Source organism: Oncorhynchus gorbuscha, linkage group LG15, assembly GCF_021184085.1.
Source record: "Oncorhynchus gorbuscha isolate QuinsamMale2020 ecotype Even-year linkage group LG15, OgorEven_v1.0, whole genome shotgun sequence".
Lineage (NCBI taxonomy): Eukaryota > Metazoa > Chordata > Actinopteri > Salmoniformes > Salmonidae > Oncorhynchus > Oncorhynchus gorbuscha.
The window spans coordinates 57,298,083-57,321,049 of NC_060187.1; the positions used below are offsets into that span (position 1 = coordinate 57,298,083).

General features: G+C 43.5%; 1 protein-coding gene across 6 annotated transcripts; it reads right to left on the minus strand.

Moving 5' to 3' along the window:
- Positions 1–348: 348 nt before the first annotated feature.
- LOC123997563 (peroxisomal targeting signal 1 receptor-like) lies at positions 349–22,439 on the minus strand. Of its 6 annotated transcripts, none has more exons than XM_046301937.1 (18): positions 22,036–22,231; positions 20,940–21,057; positions 19,617–19,773; positions 18,529–18,567; positions 18,248–18,368; positions 17,829–17,978; positions 17,608–17,692; positions 17,018–17,108; positions 16,469–16,591; positions 15,607–15,720; positions 15,013–15,096; positions 11,676–11,795; positions 10,509–10,652; positions 10,272–10,342; positions 6,669–6,881; positions 5,080–5,245; positions 2,365–2,522; positions 349–2,090 (listed from the first exon to the last, which is right to left on the minus strand). In XM_046301937.1, the coding sequence occupies exons 3-18, from the start codon at positions 19,728–19,730 to the stop codon at positions 1,850–1,852; spliced, it is 2,034 nt and encodes a 677-aa protein (XP_046157893.1). In that variant the 5' UTR covers positions 19,731–19,773; positions 20,940–21,057; positions 22,036–22,231; the 3' UTR covers positions 349–1,849. The 6 variants fall into 6 exon arrangements, with proteins under 6 accessions (XP_046157893.1, XP_046157890.1, XP_046157892.1 ...); XM_046301934.1 differs by having other exon boundaries at positions 22,160–22,197; XM_046301936.1 differs by lacking the exon at positions 20,940–21,057 and having other exon boundaries at positions 22,160–22,439.
- Positions 22,440–22,967: the final 528 nt, after the last annotated feature.

Below are 22,967 nucleotides of genomic sequence, written 5' to 3' on the forward strand. Positions count from 1 at the left end.
CCAGTCATTTGAAACTTTTACTTTCGTATATACAGTGTATTTGAAAGCCAAATACTTACCTTGTGAATACATATGTGAATGTACATGCACCGCCCAAACCCCCTTGTGCTTACAAGTACTTGTCCACTTGTTGTATGCTACTTACTATTCATAGAAAGAGCTGGATACGTGCAAAACAAAGTAGTCCCTGTAGGAGATACTCTTGGCTGAATTAACAAACTACATTGACCATTTGCTTTTTCATGCTGTAAAAGCAGCCTAATCCTGGGTCATTTTGGTCTGCAACTGGCCAAGGAAAATACAAATATGGGAAATTACTGCCCTTTCAAACATGAAAAGTAGACCTAATCAATGAGTCAGAGCTTTATTGCTGAATATCACATGAATAATCATTACAGTATGGTTAACTATTTTGAAAACAGTACAATAATTATAGTACAGACAATATGGCAAAAAAGCATTATTTTACAATTAAGCTAATTATTTTACAAGGGCATTTGTCTGAAGAAATAAGGGTTGAGGGAGGAAAGAAGTCCAAAGACACCTCTTTCAGTATACCATCCCCTTTACACCGATGTCATCCTCTGTCCAAAGCTGAGTCATTCATTATTGCACACTGTAGCAACAGAAAATGAAAACAAGCGCTTCTTGTCGGACAAATTCAGGTAGGTCCCTCCCCGTTCGCTTCCATTGGGTTCCTACTAGTGAATACGACTCTGGTGTGTACAACTCATGTCAGCAGTCTTTCATTTCTCTCAAGTACTTCATTGATTGATATGTCATTGATTGGACTGAGTAGGAGTATAATTCATTCTCCGATCTCTATAAAATATGGGGGTAGGGGGGGGAACTAAAGACACTGTGGCCCTCAAGGACTGGCGTTCAGCACCCCTGCTCCAAAGCCAGATATCTATATTACTGTAATGATCTCTTTTTTAACCTTCAGCAATTGATTTCGGAACCAGTAAGACAGCTTTACAATGTTTGAACTTCTTATTTTCAAGGGGGAATAAAACACGAAAAACAAAGGTCCTCCAAATAAACATGATCCTATCTTCTCTATACATTACAGGAACATTCATCTCAACTTGATATTTTGCTCTACCCTGTCCGTTTTATTCCCTCTGGAAAACATAAGGTGCAAACTTTTCACTAGTATCCATTGGATCATAGGGCTGAATGAAACTAAGGGAGTCAAGTGGCTCCTCAGTTTCAACAGGCATGACGATGCCTCTGATTATGAGGGACACAACAAGAACATCCCTGCGCCAGTTGCTGAGGACAGAGGGGAACAAACCAGACATCTGTTAACTAGTCTGGGTGCCAATCTGTTTCTGCTTTGTGCCAAACATGATAATGAAAAAAGTAGGAACCAACTGGCAACCAGGTGATGTCAGAGTGATCAGGGGAGGAAATAGTATGTATTCAATACACCTGGTGTACCCTGTGCATTCCCTTGGTTACTGAAAGACACATCAAATGTCCTTCTCACCTCTCCTCCCTTTCGTCCTACTCTCCCCTTGTCACAGTTCATCATCCCTCTCTTCCTGAAAGGATTGGATAGGTATCAGGGTTGGAGTCCGTTCCATTTCAATTCAGGAAGTAAACTGACCCCAACCCTGGTAGTTATAAGATGGCAGAAATGCTACGAAAGGAGCTACTTCCATGTTGTTTATACTTATCCAATCATTTCAGGTTTATATGAAGTGCCTATAGGGTTAATGGGTTGTTTGTGGACAGGACCTCTCTCTTCCTTTTCTCTCTCTACCTCTCCCAGACACCTTCCTCCCCTAAGTGTGCGCACACACACACTATCAACTCTCCTCCTGCCCCTCTCCCTCCCACACCTTCATTCCCCCCCCGCCTGACAGAAGTAGGAGAGCAGCGTGTCGAGGTCTCGCCGGTCGGCCGCCACATCTAGCGAGCTCTCTCCCATCATGCTTAAGGCCATGCGCAGGGTGGACCAGATGTTGTCGGACATCATGGTGGCTGCGGTGCTCCCCAGGCCCCGGCTGGCACTGACCTTCTCGCCCTCCCCCGACGCCTGGCGCTGCAGGGACAGGGCTTCCAGGAAGTGCTCCACGGCCTCTCTGTAAACCAGGAAGAGAATAGGGGTCAAATTGAAATTGTCATTCTGGTGCATTCAATAGATTTTTAATAAGGCAAAAATAATTGTGAAAAAAGTCAATACATTAAATAAAGTCAATTTCTACTCCTGGTATGACCTGAATTTACAACTTAACTTTGACGAACATAAGAAAGTACAGTGTTTTAAGTGGTTTTGATAAAATATTTTTAAAAGAAAGTGTGATTTTTAAAAAACAAAACGGTGCATCTCTGGCCACAAAAGGCTCTCCATCTCACCTGTGGGCTCCTAGGTTGACACAGCTGATTCCCAGGTTGTACCGACTGCGGATGAAGCCTGGCTGCAGTTCAAGCGCCCTCCTATAGGCGGCAACAGCCTCCTCTGAGCGGCTTCCATTGGCCAGTGTAGCGCCCAGTTTATTCCACAGCAGATAGTCCTGAGAGAGAGGGAGACAGAGAGGTCATGAGCTCCTGAATTAGTGTTGGGTACATTTGAAGTTTTGCCACATAGACTTATACAGAAAACTACCCTCTGCATTACCTAAACACCAAATTGAAAAATTATAACTTACAACCTTGATTTTGGACAAAGTGACTTACTGCCAAGAATTATCCAGCAAACTTTCTAGCAAACCAACAATCAGCATAAGAAGCTCCGGAGAAACCTGAAAACACCACCCAACCTGCAACTGAGTGAGTAGATGTTCAGTCTGAAGCTACTTCTAAAGCCAAGAAGTAAAATACATTATAGTAATCTCTAGATATCTTACTATACAGACTCAGGACAGACGTCCCGGCTGCAACGGCATTTGCACACTGTGGTGTGAAATGAAAGGTGTGAAAGCCAACAATGACAGCAGAACATCACAGCTCCCCCCCACCCCTGTGCAGATGCCATCATAAAACAGTACCCCCCCCCAGAAATTAAACATGAAACAGAAACAGTACAAACCGAAGCTCCTTAAGGACAATCCAGAGACACTATTTGCTGACTTACAAACCGGGGATCATACACCTCTTTTTCGTCACATACTTTGCATGGCACAGTTGCCCTTCTGTTAAGAAAGAGGGTACGAGCAAAGGGTGGAAACTAAGAATAATGGACAATGAAAACCCTGACACTGACAAAGGCTATGTCAACCTGTACAGATCTGGAACAGTATTGGTGCACTATTGTTGCAGGGCAGCCTCAAACTGTTTTCAGCAGGACTTCTACAAGATCAAAGAGAGAGCACAGCATAAGAAGCTCATCCTTGGACCACGTCCCCACCCCATAGACGAGCAGCCCCAAGAGGAGTGTCCCATCCCCTAGACCTGAGAAAACCCAGGTCCCACACTGCTCCTGCATTGATCCGAGGGAGAAATGGACCAAGCTGGAGATAAAGCTGGCACAGCAACACAGAAGCACAAGGAGGTAACTGCTAGCTACATGTGACTAGGGATGGGTAGTTTCAGAGAGAAAAAAAGTTTGAATAGGGAAAGAAAGTTAAAAAGGGGAGGGGGGGGGTTAGACATACCGTTTGAAGAGGAGGAAAGTAATAGACCCTTTTGGAATACCTAAAAATGCATTCCCCGGTCTCCTTCCTTTAAGTATATGACAGTCTATGATTAAAACAATGAGGTATGGTCTACAGATCTAATTGAGTCTGAACAACCCTTTAACTGGAACAGAATATGATACAGAATAATATACTTTATATATATTTGAACTTTTGTTACTTTCTTTGCTTTCAGGCCCACAGGGAAAGGGTGGTACGGAGGGGTCTCTTGCAATCTTAGGGAGGGCTGGCGGGGATTTATCAGGAATGTAAGGGGTGACACGGGATGGATAGGTGGGAGGGGGACTGATAGGCAACTTCGGTTGCTGGATGGGAAGGGGTTAGAAACATGGTTTCTGGGTGGGGAGGGAGGATGTGGGACTGGGTTGGGTTATCTATGTATGCATTTCTGTCATCATTTTTGTACCTGTGACCCACCGTCTCAAAATAAATAAAAAAAGGTTGATCACAATATTTTTTACAATGAGATGGACCCAATTGCTTTCAAGTAACCATTTAGCATACAGATCAGAAATGACTTCAAGGAAGCAAGCAAGGAAGGATGCATGTATTCGAACACATTTGAATTTATCAACTTTATGCTGTTTAAATCAAATTAAGCAAATTATAATCAAGTGTGTTTATTCTCCAAACACACATGAACCACAGATTGTGGATAACCTACCAGTGTACCTGTGGTGTGACAGAGAGGGCCGCGGTGAAGAGAACCCGATAGCGTACCTGTGGTGTGACGGAGAGGGCCGCGGTGAAGAGGAGAACCCGATAGCGTACCTGTGGTGTGACGGAGAGGGCCGCGGTGAAGAGGAGACCCCGATAGCGTACCTGTGGTGTGACGGAGAGGGCCGCGGTGAAGAGGAGAACCCGATAGCGTACCTGTGGTGTGACGGAGAGGGCCGCGGTGAAGAGGAGAACCCGATAGCGTACCTGTGGTGTGACGGAGAGGGCCGCGGTGAAGAGGAGAACCCGATAGCGTACCTGTGGTGTGACGGAGAGGGCCGCGGTGAAGAGGAGAACCCGATAGCGTACCTGTGGTGTGACGGAGAGGGCCGCGGTGAAGAGGAGAACCCGATAGCGTACCTGTGGTGTGACGGAGAGGGCCGCGGTGAAGAGGAGAACCCGATAGCGTACCTGTGGTGTGACGGAGAGGGCTGCGGTGAAGAGGAGAACCCGATAGCGTACCTGTGGTGTGACGGAGAGGGCCGCATGGAAAGAGGAGAACCCGATAGCGTACCTGTGGTGTGACGGAGAGGGCCGCGGTGAAGAGGAGAACCCGATAGCGTACCTGTGGTGTGACGGAGAGGGCCGCGGTGAAGAGGAGAACCCGATAGCGTACCTGTGGTGTGACGGAGAGGGCCGCGGTGGAGAGGAGAACCCGATAGCGTACCTGTGGTGTGATGGAGAGGGCCGCGGTGAAGAGGAGAACCCGATAGCGTACCTGTGGTGTGACGGAGAGGGCTGCGGTGAAACAGTCCACGGCCTTGTCATACTCCCCGCTCAGATTGAAGAGGACTCCCAGGCCACACTGCAGCTGGGGGTCGACGCAGGCGGGTTCAGAGTTCGCCGCACTGAGGAACAGGGACTGCACCTCGGTAAACAAAGATCTGAGAGTGGGGGAGGAATGCACAGAGATGGGGAAAAAAGGAAGAGGGAGATGATTTAACAATTGTGATATTTTAAGCCAACAGATAGAATCCATGTTTTCGTGACATACAGTGGAGCTAAAAAGTATTTAGTCAGCCACCAATTGTGCAAGTTCTCCCACTTAAAAATATGAGAGAGGCCTGTAATTTTCATCATAGGTACACTTCAACTATGACAGGCAAAATGAGAAAAAAAATCCAGAAAATCACATTGTAGGATTTTTTATGAATTTATTTGCAAATTATGGTGGAAAATAAGTATTTGGTCAATAACAAAGGTTTATCTCAATACTTTGTTATATACCCTTTGTTGGCAATGACAGAGGTCAAACGTTTTCTGTAAGTCTTCACAAGGTTTTCACACACTGTTGCTGGTATTTTGGCCCATTCCTCCATGCAGATCTCCTCTAGAGCAGTGATGTTTTGGGGCTGTTGCTGGGCAACACGGACTTTCAACTCCCTCCAAAGATTTTCTATGGGGTTGAGATCTGGAGACTGGCTAGGCCACTCCAGGACCTTGAAATGCTTCTTACGAAGCCACTCCTTCGTTGCCCGGGCGGTGTGTTTGGGATCATTGTCATGCTGAAAGACCCAGCCACGTTTCATCTTCAATGCCCTTGCTGATGGAAGGAGGTTTTCACTCAAAATCTCACAATACATGGCCCCATTCATTCTTTCCTTTACACGGATCAGTTGTCCTGGTCCCTTTGCAGAAAAACAGCCCCAAAGCATGATGTTTCCACCCCCATGCTTCACAGTAGGTATGGTGTTCTTTGGATGCAACTCAGCATTCTTTGTCCTCCAAACACGATGAGTTGAGTTTTTACCAAAAAGTTATATTTTGGTTTCATCTGACCATATGACATTCTCCCAATCTTCTTCTGGATCATCCAAATGCTCTCTAGCAAACTTCAGACCGGCCTGGACATGTACTGGCTTAAGCAGGGGGACACGTCTGGCACTGCAGGATTTGAGTCCCTGGCGGCGTAGTGTGTTACTTACTGATGGTAGGCTTTGTTACTTTGGTCCTTGCTTGTTTGTAGGTGACCAAATACTAATTTTCCACCATAATTTGCAAAAAAATATAAAAAATTATTAAAAATCATACAATGTGATTTTCAGGATTTTCCCCCCTAATTTTGTCTGTCATAGTTGAAGTGTACCTATGATGAAAAGTACATGCCTCTCTCATATTTTTAAGTGGGAGAACTTGCACAATTGGTGGCTGACTAAATACTAAATACTTTTTGTCCCACTGTAAAACATGATAAAATACAGAAGAACATCCTGTAATTCATATTGTGTTATATTGATTAGCAGTTATAAGTATATGCTGAATATACACACACACCACATTTGTACACAATGAAATAGGTCCACTCACTCGGGCAGCAGTGAACCAAATCTCTCCCCCTCTCTGGTCCCTCTGTCCTTCTCTCGCTCCCGTTCACTCTGCTCCAGGACTGGCCGGTATGCGGGGTTGTGCCTCAGCCAATCGCGAAGGGTCTCACAGGCCTGCCTGTGCAGCGATTCGTTGGTGAAACTGACAGCCAGAGCCATCAGAGCGGTCAGGTTGTCCTTCTTCAACTCTATGCATCTAACGGCGAGAGAAAAAGAGGGAACAAGAGACAGAGAAAAAAAGAGGGAGAGAGAAAGGTGAGTGAACCCGAGAAAATGTTGCGTCACAGGCATCATGTAACTTCGAGGACTTCCTATTTCGCACCCAAGTTCCTGCTTATCACAGCATCTTTGTATTCAAGCCACACATAAAACATGTATTCATAAATCAAATAAGTACATACTTCATGACATACTCTTATTGTCACAAAGGAGCTACGTCCCAAAAGGCACCCAAATTCTCTATATCAGGGGTGTCAAACATACAAGCCAATTCAATGCGGCTCAAGGGTGGTTACATTATTTAATTTTTTTAAAGAAATATATATATATATATATATATATATATATATATATATATATATATATATATATATATATATATATATATATATATATATATGCACAGTACCAGTCAAAAATTTGGACACACCTACTCATTGAAGTATTTTTTTTACTATTTTCTGCATTGTAGAATAATAGTAAAGACATCAAAACTATGAAATAAGATATGGAATCATTTAGTTACCCAAAAAGTATTAAACAAATCAAAATATATATTCCATTTGAACTTCTTCAAAGTAGCCACCCTTTGCCTTGATGACAGCTTTGCACACACACACACACACACACACACACACACACACACACACACACACACACACACACACACACACACACACACACACACACACACACACACACACACACACACACACACACACACACACACACACACACACACACACACACACACACACACACACACACACAGTTGAGGTCGTAAGTATACATACACTTAGGTTGGAGTCATTAAAACTCAATTTTCAACCACTCCACAAATTTCTTGTTAACAAACTATAGTTTTGGCATTTACTTTGTGCATGACACAATACTTTTTTCCCAACAATTTTTTAAAGACAGATTAATTATCTTATAAGTCACTGTATCACACTTCCAATGGGTAAGAAGTTTACATACACTAAGTTGACTGTGCCTTCAAACAGCTTGGAAAATTCCAGAAAATTATGTCATCACTTTAGAAGCTTCCGATAGGCTAATTGACATAATTTGAGTCAATTGGAGATGTACCTGTGGATGTGTTTCAAGGCCTACCTTCAAACTCAGTGCCTCTTTGCTTGACATAATGGGAAAATCAAAAGAAATCAGCCAAGATCTCAGAACTTTTAGACCTCCACAAGTCTGGTTCATCATTGGGAGCAATTTCCAAACACCTGAAGGTACCACGTTCATTTGTACAAACAATAGTACTCAAGTATAAACACACTGGGACCACGCAGCCGTCATACCGCTCAGGAAGGAGACGCGTTCTGTCTCCTAGAGATGAACGTACTTTGGTGCGAAAAGTGCAAATCAATCCCAGAACAACAGCAAAGGACCCTGTGAAGATGCTGGAGGAAACAGGTACAAAAGCATCTATATCCACATTAAAAAGAGTCCTTTATCGACATAACCTGAAAGGCCGCTCAGCAAGGAAGAAGCCACTGCTCCAAAACCACCATAAAAAAGCCAGATTACGGTTTGCAACTGCACATGGGGACAAAGATCGTACTTTTTGGAGAAATGTCCTCTGGTCTGATGAATCAAAAATAGAACTGTTTGGCCATAATGACCATGTTTGGAGGAAAAAGGGAGAGGCTTGCAAGCCAAAGAAATCCATCCCAACCGTGAAGCACGGGGTGGCAGCATCATGTTGTGGGGGTGCTTTGCTGCAGGAGGGACTGGTGCACTTCACAAAATATATGGCATCATGAAGAAAGAAAATTATGTGGATATATTGAAGCAGCATCTCAAGACATCAGTCAGGAAGTTTAAGCTTGGTCGCAAATGGGTCTTCCAAGTGGACAATGACCCCAAGCATACTTCCAAAGTTGTGGCAAAATTGCTTAAGGACAACAAAGTAAAGGTATTAGAGTGGCCATCACAATGCCCTGCCCTCAGTCGAATAGAACATTTGTGGGCAGAACTGAAAAAGCGTGTGCGAGCAAGGAGGCCTACAAACCTGACTCAATTACGTCAGGAGGAATGGGCCAAAATTCACCCAACTTATTGTGGGAAGCTTGTGGAAGGCTACCTGAAACATTTGACCCAAGTTAAAAACAATTTAAAGGCAATGCTACAAAATACTAATTGAGTGTATGTAAACTTCTGACCTACTGGGAATGTGATGAAAGAAATAAAAGCTGAAATAAATCACTCTGTCTACTATTATTCTGACATTTCACACTTAAAATAAAAGTGGTGATCCTAACTGACCTAAGACGGGGAATTTTTACTAAGATTAAATGTCCGCAATTGTGAAAAACTGAGTTTAAATAAATTGGTCTACGGTGTATGTAAACTTCCGACTTCAACTGCACATATACTTTAAAATGACTCAAACCAAATCAAAATGGTGTAGAAATTATACAGAACAAAAATAAAAATGCAACATGTAAAGTGTCATTTTATACTTTAACTTTTGATACTGAAGTACATATTAGCAATTACATTGATACTTGAGTATATTTAAAACCGAATACTTTTACTCAAGTAGAACTTTACTGGGGGACTCACTTTTACTTTTCTATTAAGGTATCTTTACTTTTACTCAAGTATGACAATTGGGTACTTTTTCCACTACTGATCATTACACAGGTGCATGTGCTGGGGACAATAAAAGGCCACTCTAAAACATGCAGTTTTGTCACACAACACCACAGATGTCTCAAGTTGAGGGAGCATGCAATTGGCATACTGACTGCAGGAATGTCCACCAGAGCTTTTGCCAGAGAATTTAATGTTAATTTCTCAACCATGAGCTGACTCCAATGTTGTTTTAGAGAATTTGGCAGTATGTACAATCTGCCTCACAACCGCAGATCACGTGTAACCAATCCCAGCCCAGGACCTCCACATCCAGCTTCTTCACCTGTGGCATCTCTGACTGATTTCCTTAAATGAACTGTAACTCAGTAAAACTGTTGAAATTGTTGCATGTTGCGTTTATATATTTGTTCAGTATATAATGGCCCTACATTCATACAGTTTCCTCACTCTGTCCAGCTTGCTAACAATCACTGAAACAAAAGCTAGAATCAGGGAGCATAAAAAAACTCAAAACGATGAAGAGGAAATGTTTTTGCATATTTTGACAGCAAGGAAATAACACATTTTCAGTGTGGCCCTCCGGACCTTGTTGAAGACAGAATGCGCCCCCAGGTTCGACATGAGTTTGACACCCCTGCTCTATATAGTGCACTACTTCTGGCCAGAGCCCTATGGGTGCCCTATATAGGGAATAGGGTGCCACTTGGGACACACTAGGGACTTCTCTCCAGTCAGTGGGGCTGCTATTCCAACTCTTTACCTGCGGAGGGCACTGATGGCTGCAAACTCTTGTTCATTCTCTGCCTGACAGGTTCCCAGATATTGCCATGCCTAAAAAAAAGAAGCAGGAAAAACTGTGAGAGTGCTTAGTTCTCTTTACCCACCTAATGCTAACAGGGTAGGAAAGAACCCCTTTAGTCGCCAGCGCTTGTTAGCCAGAAATAATTTCACCTTGAGATATTATTAAATCAGAATGAACAATTACTGAGTGTCTTACCAGCTGGTTGTCTGGTTCTCTCTGTACGGCACTCTCAAACAGACGCACGGCCCCAGGGATGTCCCCTGCCTCCATCCTCTTCACCCCTTCAGCAAGGGGGTCCTGGTGGGACAGGTACGGGTTGTCCTCCTCAAACTGGTACCCCTGGAGGGGATGAGAGAGAGAGGGAGGGAAGGAGGAAGAAATAGAGAGAGTTAAATCATGAACAGCAACTTAGCAAACAAGATAAGGCAGTTTTTTATTTAGCCTGGACAGGTAGGCATGCTGAACATATTCATTGTGATCTAGAAGGCTAAACTTATCCTTAACTAAAAACAAACCCTTATTTTAACCAGGTAAGTTGGCGGAGAACACATTCTCATTTACAGCAACAACCTGGGGAAGAGTTAGAGGGGAGAGGAGGGGGATGAATGAGCCAGTTGGAAGCTGGGGTTGATTAGGTGGCCATGGACACCGGGGTTAACATAACTACTCTTTATTAAAAAATATATTTTTTACACCTTTTTCGTGGTATCCAATTGGTAGTTACAGTCTTGTCTCATCGCTGCAACTCCCATACGGACTCTGGAGAAGCGAAGGTCGAGAGCCGTGCGTCCTCAAAAACACAACCCAACCATGCCGAACTGCTTCTTGACACAATGCCCACTTCACCCAGAAGCCAGCCGCACCAATGTGTCAGAGGAAATACCGTACACCTGGCGACCGTGTCAGCGTGCACTGCGCCCAGCCAACAACAGGAGTTGCTAGTGCGCGATGGGACAAGGACATCCCTGCTGGCCAAACCCTCCCCCAACCCATACGACACTAGGCCAATTGTGCGCAGCCCCATGGGTCTCCCGGTCGCGGCCGGCTGCGACAGAGCCTGGACTCAAACCCAGAATCTCTATTCGCACAGCTATCACTGCGATACAGTGCCTTAGACCAATGTGCCACTCTGGAGGCCAACATCCCTACTCTTATGATAAGTGCCATGGTATCTTTAGTGACCATAGAGAGTCAGGGTACCTGTTTAACGTCCCATCCAAAAGACCGCATCATACACTGGGCAATGTCCCCAATCACTGACCTGGGGCATTGGGATATTTTATTTTAGACCAGAGTAAAGAGTGCCTCCTACTGGCCCTCCAACACCACTTCCACAGGTGGATAGGAAGCTATGTCAAGCACCTTGTCATAGGAGCTACTGAGCATCTGGTCAGAATCGGAGAGCCAGGGGTGACTTTCTGCGTCTCTCTTGGCCATCTCCTCCCACTCCTGCTGCAGCTTCTCCCAGAAGTCCACGTCGCTCTGATACAGAGGAACAATCACAATGTCAAAGTCAGGGGTCAAATGATGGGGGTGCTGGGCATCATCATCATCATACTAGTTGCTGTGGGAATCCCCCTAACATTAACATTGGTCCCAAACCACTATTTTTAGGGGATGCCCAAGGACCAATGTGAACTTTGATAAAGGTTCTAAAAACAGTGTACTTTAAGCCAATGATACAGTAATTTTATTTATAATTTAATTATTTATTTCACCTTTATTTAACCAGGTAGGCTAGTTGAGAACAAGTTATCATTTGCAACTGTGACCTGGCCAAGATAAAGCAAAGCAGTGTGACACAGACAACAACACAGAGTTACACATGGAGTAAACAATAAACTAGCCAACAACACAAAAAACAAGTCAATGACACAGAAAAAAGAAAGTCTATATACAGTGTGTGCAAAGGGCATGAGGAGACCATAGGAGCGAATAAATACAATTAAATAGTAAGTAAATAAAATAAAAACAGTATGGGGATGAGGTAGGTAGATTGGGTGGGCTATTTACAGATGGACTATGTACAGCTGCAGCGATCGGTTAGCTGCTCAGATAGTTGATGTTTAAAGTTGGTGAGGGAAATAAAAGTATTCAACTTCAGCGATTTTTGCAATTCGTTCTAGGCACTGGCAGCAGAGAACTGGAAGGAAAGGCGGCCAAATGAGGTGTTGGCTTTGGGGATGATCAGTGAGATATACCTGCTGGAACGTGTGCTATGGGTGGGTGTTGTTATCGTGACCAGTGAACTGAGATAAGGCGGAGCTTTACCTAGCATAGACTTATAGATGACCTGGAGCCAGTGGGTCTGGTGACGAATATGTAGCGAGGGCCAACCGGCTCGAGCATACAGGTTGCAGTGGTGGGTGGTATAAGGTGATTTGGTAACAAAACGGATGGCACTGTGATAGACTGCATCCAGTTTGCTGACTAGAGTGATGGAAGCTATTTTGTAGATGACATCGCCGAAGTCGAGGATCGGTAGGATAGTCAGTTTTACTAGGGTACGTTTGGCGGCGTGAGTGAAGGAGGCTTTGTTGTGAAATAGAAAGCAGATTCTAAATTTTATTTTGGATTGGAGATGTTTAATATGAGTCTGGAAGGAGTGTTTACAGTCTAGCCAGACACCTAGGTATTTATAGTTGTCCACATATTCTAGGTCGGAACCGTCCAGGGTGGTGATGCTAGTCAGGCGGGCGGGTGTGGGCAGCAAATAGTTGAAAAGCATGCATTTGGTTTTACTAGCGTTTAAGAGCAGTTGGAGGCCACGGAAGGAGTGTTGTATGGCATTGAAGCCCGTTTGGAGGTTAATTAGCATAGTGTCCAAGGAAGGGCAAGAAGTATACAGAATGGTGTCGTCTGCGTAGAGGTGGATCAGGGAATGCAGTCATTGGAAAAACCAAGGCTATTGAGTCTGCCGATAAGAATATGGTGACTGAGAGTCGAAAGCCTTGGCCAGGTCGATGAAGACGGCTGCACAGTACTGTCTTTTATCGAAGGCGGTTATGATATCGTTCAGTACCTTGAGCGTGGCTGAGGTGCACCCGTGACCGGCTCGGAAGCCGGATTGCACAGCGGAGAAGGTACGGTGGGATTTGAAATGGTCAGTGATATGTTTATTAACTTGGATTTCGAATAATTAGATAGGCAGGGCAGGGTGGATATAGGTCTGAAACAGTTTGGGTCTAGGATGTCACCCCCTTTGAAGAGGGGGATGACCGCGGCAGCTTTCCAATCTTTAGGGATCTAGGAAGATACGAAAGAGAGGTTGAACAGGCTGGTAATAGGGGTTGCAACAATGGTGGTGGACAGTTTCAGAAAGAGAGAGTCCAGATTGTCTAGCCCAGCTGATTTGTACGGGTCCAGGTTTTGCAGCTCTTTCAGAACATCTGCTGTCTGGATTTGGGTGAAGGAGAAGCTGGGGAGGCTTGGGCGAGTAGCTGCGGGGGAGGCGATGCTGCTGGCCGGGGTTGGAGTAGCCAGAAATCGATAATCATGGATTTATCAGTGGTGACCGTGTTACCTAGCCTCAGTGCAGTGGGCAGCTGGGAGGAGGTGCTCTTGTTCTCCATGGACTTTACAGTGTCCCACCACTTTTTGGAGTTAGAGCTACAGGATGTGAATTTCTGCTTGAAAAAGCTAGCCTTTGCTTTCCTGACTGACTGCGTGTATTGGTTCCTGACTTCCCTGAACAGTTGCATATCTTGGGGACTATTTGATGCTATTGCAGTCCGCCACAGGATGTTTTTGTGCTGGTCAAGGGCAGTCAGGTTTGGAGTGAACTAAGGGCTATATCAGAACGGGGCATGCTTATCTAAGATGGTGACGAAATTACTTTTAAAGAATTACCTGATGTGTGAAGTGAAATTGTGCAATGGCATTATTAGTGCAATATAGTAAATGGAAAGAGCTTAATATATACTGAACAAAAATATAAACGCAACATGTAGTGTTGGTTCCATGTTTCATGAGCTGCAATAAAAGATCCCAGAAACGTTCCATAAAAAGCTTATTTCTTTCAAACGTTGTGCAAAAATGTGTTTACATCCCTGTTAGTAGGCATGTCTCCCTCCTTTGCCAAGAAAATCCATCCACATGATAGGTGTGACTTATCAAGAAGCTGATTAAACAGCACGATCATTACACAGGTGTACCTTGTGCTGGGGACAATAAAAGGCCACTCTAAAATGTGCAGTTGTGTCACACAATACAACAGATGTCTCAAGTTTTGAGGGAGCGGGCAATTGGCATGCTGACTGTAGGAATGTCCACCAGAGCTGTTGCCAGATAATTGAATGTTCATTTCTCGACCATAAGCCTTCTCTAACGTAATTTTAGAGAATTTGGCAGTGCGTCCAACCGGCCTCACAACCGTAGACCATGTGTACCCACGCCAGACTAGGGACCTCCACATTCGGCTTCTTCACCTGCAGGATCGTCTGAGGGGGTGCTTTGGAGTATTTCTGTTTGTAACAGAAGCCCTTTTGTGGGGAAAAACTTGTTTTTATTGGCTGGGTCTGGCTCCTAAGAGGGTGGGCCTATGCCCTCCCAGGCCCACCCATAGCTGCACCCTTGCCCAGTTATGTGAATATTAGGCCATGGGCTGGAATTATTATTGATAGATACAATTTGGAAGATGTTTAAAAATACTTATGGTCATTATTCTGTTATCTTTCCTATTGTATCGTATCTCTCTTACCTCCACAGCAGCTTTAGCTTCCTGGAAATCTGGACCTGCTGTGGCGAACTCATCTACCCATGATTCCGCTGACTCCACTGAGACCTGAACAGGAAGGAAGAGGTAGCAATGGTAGATGTGGACACCAAGTTGTCCATAACTCTTTAACAACATTTAAAGTGGGATGTTGACGTTGTGACAGTAAAGGAGAAGCAGAACAAGATGGGGAAGAGGGCTGAAAGAGGAAGACAAGATAAAGGAATGGGAAGAAGCAAAACAAATCAGAAAACCACACCCATTCTCCCACTCCCTTTCTCCCCTACAATCTATACACCACTAGTGCAGGTCGTCTTTACTACTTTTCTATAAGTAATTGCTATAATCTAAATGCAAGTTTAAATCAGCAAAAACAATGCATCGTCCTTGGGTTTATACAAAGTGCTAAGAAACTACGGGAAAACCTACATGGGGCACAACATTCTGTCACTAAAAACAGCCATCAAACTACCGTAAAAAAAGGCTGATGAAAAAGATCATCAGCTCAACGCAACTTTCTTGACAGAAAGCCGGTTGCGGAGCCACTGGGCAGTGTTACCATGGCGTCAAGGGTCCTACCTGCCTGACCACAGAAGCCCATTGATGTGCCTGTTTAGCCTTAGCTTTGGCAAGCTTCTGATCCCACTCTTGGGTTGTCAAGGGTAAAGTCCCTCCCCCAGTCTCCTCCAGGAACTATGGCAACCAGGGAGCGGAGAACGGGGGGAGGCATGATTGTTTTGTCGCAGGTGTGAGGCATTGGGGGTGGATTTTTGTTTTGGGAGGGGTGAGGATGGAGGAGTTTTCATTTGGTACAAATGAAGTGGGGGTTGTTAATCGAAGGAGGGGAAAGCCAAGAGTTCACAGCAGGGTCAAAGGGGGAAAAGTAGAGGTCACAGTTAATGAGAACTCCTATGACTACATACTCAAGGGTAAACACCAGGGCTGGGGTCTTATTCAGGAAGTGACTTGGAATTCAATTTCTGATGAAAACAATACAAAAATGCCTATTAATATTTTTCAATCCCCTACCTTAATTGAGAAATGATTTGCCCCAACCCTGTTAACATATGACTTCACTTCACAAGGGGAACTGGAAGTCTGATTCAAGACTGGAACAGCTAAGAGGATTTTCATTGGCAGAAGTCGGCATATAGAAATTGCATGTATAGAAAGGACAATGCTCTCTTTTCCACAATAATTTATTTCTACATATACCTTTTCCAAATTATACATTGTACAGCCTAGTGCAAGGCTCACATACAGAAAAGTTCATGGCCATAACATGGTTATGTAGTTAGTAACAGTTGCAGGGGTCTGCACCAAATACTGGGACGTGGGGGGGTCATGAGGCACAAAATTACGAAGTTTGAGCCAAGATGGCTCCCTGTAGGTTGACAGTTTCACCCTTCCCCTTGTGTCTTCAATGGAAGTTGGCTCCTACCTGGTTGAGGTTGGAGGCCCAGTTCTGAGCCTCCTTGGCCTGAGCTCTATCTGTGTGCTGTTTGCCTGCTCTGTCCTCCACTGTGACACTGCCCTCGCCAATCTGCCTAATGAACCGCAGGAACTACAGTGCAACACAACAACAACAACATAACAATGACACAATATCCATTATGGCTATGGCTAATGGCGTATGGACCTAGACTGGTCATTAAATCAGTTTGTGCTTTAGCCAAATCCCAAATAATGACAGGGGAGTTGGATACCACACAAACAGTTCTGAAGACCAGGTTGTAAAGAGTCACTATGCTACTACGGTCCATCATTGCAAAATTGTTTCCCCTGAAACATTTTGATGCCTAATTGACTATAAAGAAGTGTGTCTCACTGAACACTTCAAAAGAAATGGCTACAACTACAATGATCCTGTTATTACAAAGCTACATTACTTTGATGAACAAAGAATGGGGAAAGGGTATGGGGATAGATATGTAGAAAAAAACAGTATGAAACACACGCGACATGGAAACACAAACACACACACACACACCTCAGTGTTCTGTAACTTGGGGTCATTGACCTTTGCGACCAGCTCATTGGCTGTTTGCTTCAGTTCGTCTCCTGGTAGGTACTCTTTCGTCCTATTGGATTGACAAACATTAACATCAAAGGGTTAATTTAAACAGCTAACTGAGTCTAACAGTGATCCTTTTAAAGAACAAGTGGGTTAAAGAGACAATGTACATTTTACATAATCACTCTGTATCCTTGTAAATATATTGTAATTGAAATGCATTGTCTCTTTTCAAAAAATAATTTCCAACAAGGATGGAATCAAAAGACGCTTTTGAATACCTAATTAAATGACTGCTACTTATTGGGTCAACGCATTACATACACAAACTAAAAGACTGCTTGCGGGATTAACTGGTTTTCTTTTTTTTTTCTTGACTTACAGCTATGTTATGGCCAAAGTCTTCATAAAGTGAACGCAATAACAGAGTTCTGAGAGGACGACATCAAAGATTTTAAACTTAACGGCTCAACATCACAATCTTCTCTGGAACGTTCTCAAAAGTTCACTGTATCAATCTACGTGTCCCTTGCTCTCCTGTTTTTCCTCGGTCTCTCCATTATTACCATTCTTGCTCCCTCTCCCCCAGGTCTCCGAGCCATAGCTTCTCCTCTGACTGCTCCAGATACTCCTCTGCCCAACGCCCGGGATCTGAGAGAAAGAGGGGAGAAAGGGAAAGAGAGTAAGATACCGATTATTTCTCTACCTGCTAGAAGTCGTGGCCACAAAGTACATTCAAACAAATGGTTGGCAATTGTGCCTACCATTGACACTCAAAAAGATGTACCTGTGCCATCGGTGATGAACTCTCTGGTCCAATCAGCGTCAGCCGGGTCTCCAAGTCCCGCCTGCCCTGAAGAGGCGGTGGCGGCATCCACTCCCGACAGAAACTCAGACGTCCAATCACCAGACAGGGCCAACGCGGCCACACCCGGAGCTACGGACAGGACAGGAGGGAAAGGGTGTTGTTTTCTTCACACGTTTGTAAAAGAAAGTGTGTTTTTCAGTGAAAGTACTTGGATGGAAGGTACAGGAAAACGTAATAAAAAGGTGTCTTGGAGTGTCAACACATGTTCTAAAGCCTGCGGGTTAACAATATTAAAGTGCTGCGGGGAAGCTGGGCAGGCACACCGCAAATCTATAATGGTGTTGTTTCTGCTGCGTTTGAGAGTATAATATGGTATTCTATTACTGCTGTGTGTGTACCTCTCTGTGGAGCCTGTCTGTAGCTCTGCTGATCGATCTGCTGCATTTCCTCCAGTAACTGGCCCATGTCAAAGCTGTGAGGGGGCCGTGGAGGCGCCTGCTGCATGAACTCATTCACCAACTGGAGGACACACATGCAGAACATCAAACGCAAGCCTATTTCAATGACGATTAACAAACCTCCCGTGAACTAAACACGTTTTCATATTCCTTTTTTAGAATATGCAGACAAGGCACAACAGTTTGAATCAATAGGAATGGGAAGGTAATATGAAACTGACCTCTTCTTCTGTTGCAATTTCAATGGGTGTAGGGGGAATCTAGGAGAAAAAGAGGGATGAAAGTGATACCATGAGATATATTTGCGAAAGCTATAGTACAACTAAGTTGTATGGTCCAAACAAACTATGATGAATGAATTTGTTCAAGTATGGGTATAGATGGTTCCAGGGCTCTAACGTGCGACAAAGTTTGTGCGCGAGACCAGGAGTTTTATTTTGGGAGCTCTACGCGACTAGGAAAGAAATCTCTAAGATAATAGTTGTGGCAATAAGGCATCGCTGTACTGTTGTTTCAGAGTGGCTAAGAGGGACAAAAAGCGAGTGCAGATTCAATCATGTCACGGTTGCTCCGTTACGACAGCTTGTTCATAGCCCAACCAAGTCAAAAGATCTGACCTATATTACAGGCACAACATTTTTATCTTCCTGTAGCGAATCGCCGGGACCACATTTTACATTCATAAACCATGTTGTGAGCCGTTCGAAAACTACTCACGTGTCGTTAACCATTTGTTTACACTTTTTTCATTCATGTTACCTCATTGGTTAGCTAGCTAACAAACCGGTAACTTCACCAATATATCCAAATATTTGGGGGCACAGAAAGAAAGGAAAAAGTATGGCTTCTTCAGGAGATCAATGATCATAGAAATCACAAACCTGACGTTTTTAAAGAGAAAGTGTACAATTTTAAATGTAAAGCATCTCAACATGTAAATTGTGCTTTTTCACAATGTAGAAGCCTAATATTCCACAAATGACTTGGTAATTTCATTTGAACTTTTATAATAAACAATGTATTTTACTTTGTTACATATTACTTTATAGGGCACAACATGTACTTAAAGTAGACAGAATTCATATGGACTTTTCTCAATAATTTTTTCATGGTGCTCATAAATTTCATGTCAACTTTTTTTTCAAAATAGGGAGCACCAATTTAAAAACTGGATGGGTCCCACTGTTGACCAGGAAAAATAACTATCAATGCAACATGGCCAATAACAAACTAAGAATATAAAAAACAGAACATGGATTACTGTGCATATTCATATTCTTTATTCTAATTTCTACCGGTGACTACTCACAGTTGGCGTTGACCTGTGCCTCCAAGCACCTCCCTCCTGGGTCATGTGACCCGTCAACTTCATGAGGGGATTGGCTCCCCCGCACTCCCCCTCCACCAGCTCCTGCATCGCCATGGCAACACCGGGCAGCGGTGTATCCAATCAGACCACCTTAGAGCTGAAGAGAGGAAGAAGTGAATAAAAACATTGACTTATCGATTAGATGATGGATGGAATTATTTGTACATTTCAAACATTTAAAATCTAATGAACTCAGTTTGATAATATCACATTCAGAATCCTGCCTGGGTGCCAGACTCTTTCTGCATTCATTGAGGGCCTAACAAGACAACAAATGTGAGCTATTAAGCAGAGATAGACCGGCACCAACACATTTCATGGTCCCATGCAAGACAGCTCAGGATAAACCATTTGAATACAAAGACGGTGTACCAGTATCAAGAAAAACATAAGAAAAAAAATGTGGATGTCCGCTCACTGTTTGTGAAGTCATTTACCTTCCTACTACAGCTAGGCTATAATTTTCTCCAGCTCCTCTGCTGTGTTGTGTTGTGTTTGGGTGGGCGTCATCACTCTCTTTTCAACCTTCTACATCAATCAAAGCAACACGGGAGAGCTGTTTGAGAGATATGGAGATCTATTTGAGGATGAGAGGGCTAGCCAGGCCAAATTGAAATCTCATCCCGAGTACCCAATGTCTCATAGTCCTCTCCTAATCTAACATGCTCTATCGGTTGGCTTTTAACACACACACACACACACACACACACACACACACACACACACACACACACACACACACACACACACACACACACACACACACACACACACACACACACACACACACACACACACACACACACACACACACACGAGTGAGAATAGGCTAGAGCTTCACTTTCCCTCTTCCGACTGGCTTTCAGTCTTTAACTCACTCTTTAAATACACACCTGGCCCTTTAAGTGAACGAAAACATTCAAGGGTGACAACCAACAGTCAAAGAAACTCCCTCTACTGCAAAGCTGTAGTAATATTCCCCGATCCACAGTCCTCTCCCTCACAACAGTGTGTCAATGCAATCAAATGTCGGAAAGCGAGACGAACCTGCTGTTCACATAGCAGACCTACTATCTAGGCCAACAACAGATGTACATAGATAGTGGCCTACTCAACTTCACTAAACCTCTCAGACAAACCCAGTAATGACCATTTCTATAATGCAGTCAGCCCTGGAGCTGAGAAGTTAAGACATGCCCATTTCCACCATCTTACTACAATACAAAAAGTAACAGCACCACACACAACTGCAAGTAATCTTACCTAAAATAAGGGGAGACAATAATGTACCCAGTCCACAGGTGGTCCAGTAGCTATACTAGGGTTTAGATTTAAGGATTTTTTTTCCGCTGACCCAAACAGATGCTGTACGATTAGGGCCCTGTTAAGAGGATTATAGACAGATATCAGATATTAATAAACACTGTCTGTCTGTCTGTCTGTCTGTCTGTCTGTCTGTCTGTCTGTCTGTCTGTCTGTCTGTCTGTCTGTGTCTGTCTGTCTGTCTGTCTGTCTGTCTGTCTGTCTGTCACACACACACACACACACACACACACACACACACACACACACACACACACACACACACACACACACACACACACACACACACACTGTGGATAGAAGAGAGTCTTAATGAATACGCATGGTCCCAAAACGAGTGAATGTGTCTGCGTTTAATTCAGTTAGTAGGTATTCCTAGTGAGGTGTCATACTTTGCACTGTATGACAGCATGCTGTAGCTATATTGGCTCTACAGAAAAATATAGGTTGGCTTCTCAAGTTGAGACTGACAGCATGAAAATGTTATTTAGGTATGATGCTTTCTCAAGTTGAAAACACAAGGTTAGTATTGCAATGCTTTTACCTGAAAACCACCAGTTGAGAATGCAAAGAGCACCGTAAAACTAACCATTGCCATCATATAGGCAGTAGGTACTATATACTATACTAACTAGCTACTATACTGCACACATCCTAAACCATGTCAATAGTTCATGCACAGAAGTTAAGGATGAGTCATGTCCTAGACAATTTTAGATTTATATGGTCACATTACATAAATTAATGTCCTCCCAATTAGCACTTAAACATTGACTTTACACAATATATGTACTGTATGCTAACTAGCTAGCTAGCTAACGTATCTAATGTGTAGTGGCTGTAGCTTGCTAATTATGGTTAGTTAGAGAGCGTTGAGCTTGCAAAATACATTCAGTAAAAGATTGAAAGCTAACTAGATACGTGGTTAGCTAGCTACCTGTTTGCCACAATGCATGTTGATGACCAAATGCTAGCAAGTTAGCTACATAAAATGTGACAGACCATTATTCGATTGATAGCATAATGTTCTACTCACCACCACCTACTACTACTGACTGTAGACCTTCCTACTATCCTCTTAATTGTCTGCTTACAAGATAATAAATAGCTGGCAATTCAAGAATCCAGCGAAGCTACTGAGTGCGAAAGTAAATCTTTACCCGTGTTTATTAACGCGTGTCTCTTTATTTACGTCCTGCTCTTTCCCCCATGACCCACAAAAAACCCACACAGACGCACAGTTAATCCTGCAAGTCGTATTCTCAAACAGCATCGACGTAGACGTTGAATGACAGACAATACGGAATGTGCGCAGAACGAGTTTACGCGTGTGTAAACGCTGCAAATCGATGTTGCCATTTATGCCTACGAATATTGTAACATTCTAAAAATGTTCAATGAAATTGCAATCTCTGGCTCCATTTGGTGAAACAATGTAACAATGACCTTGATTGACAGTGGGTGAAGAACGCAAAGGGACAGCAAGGTTTGCCTATTTCATTGCGCAAGGTATGAATGAATTGCAAAGTCCAACAAATGTGTTCTGCTTTGTGGCAACATCATTTTCTGTCTCAAACTATTAAAAAAAACGAATTCTCATTATCTCAGGAGAGGAACGAAAATATTATCTGGTTTATTCCTGATATATGTAGGCTTTTACCAAGGAATTTATGTATTCTCTCAAACCATCTGTTAGAGGAATTAAATTCCTATATGTTTATTGCCCAATCCAATTAATACACTCAGCCCATTTCTAAGGATTTGTAAAATACGTATTTGCATAAAATGGGTGGAGACCAGTCTCATAATCAAGCAATAGCGTTTATTCTCGTGAGTACTGAACACGATACAATTGACAACAGGTTATAAACTGAAAATGACGTCATAGGTTTTAAACTGTCCCGTCCCTCCTCCACTCTAATACAATGGCAGTATAGTTCACAAGCCTTCCTAGATAATTCCTCACCG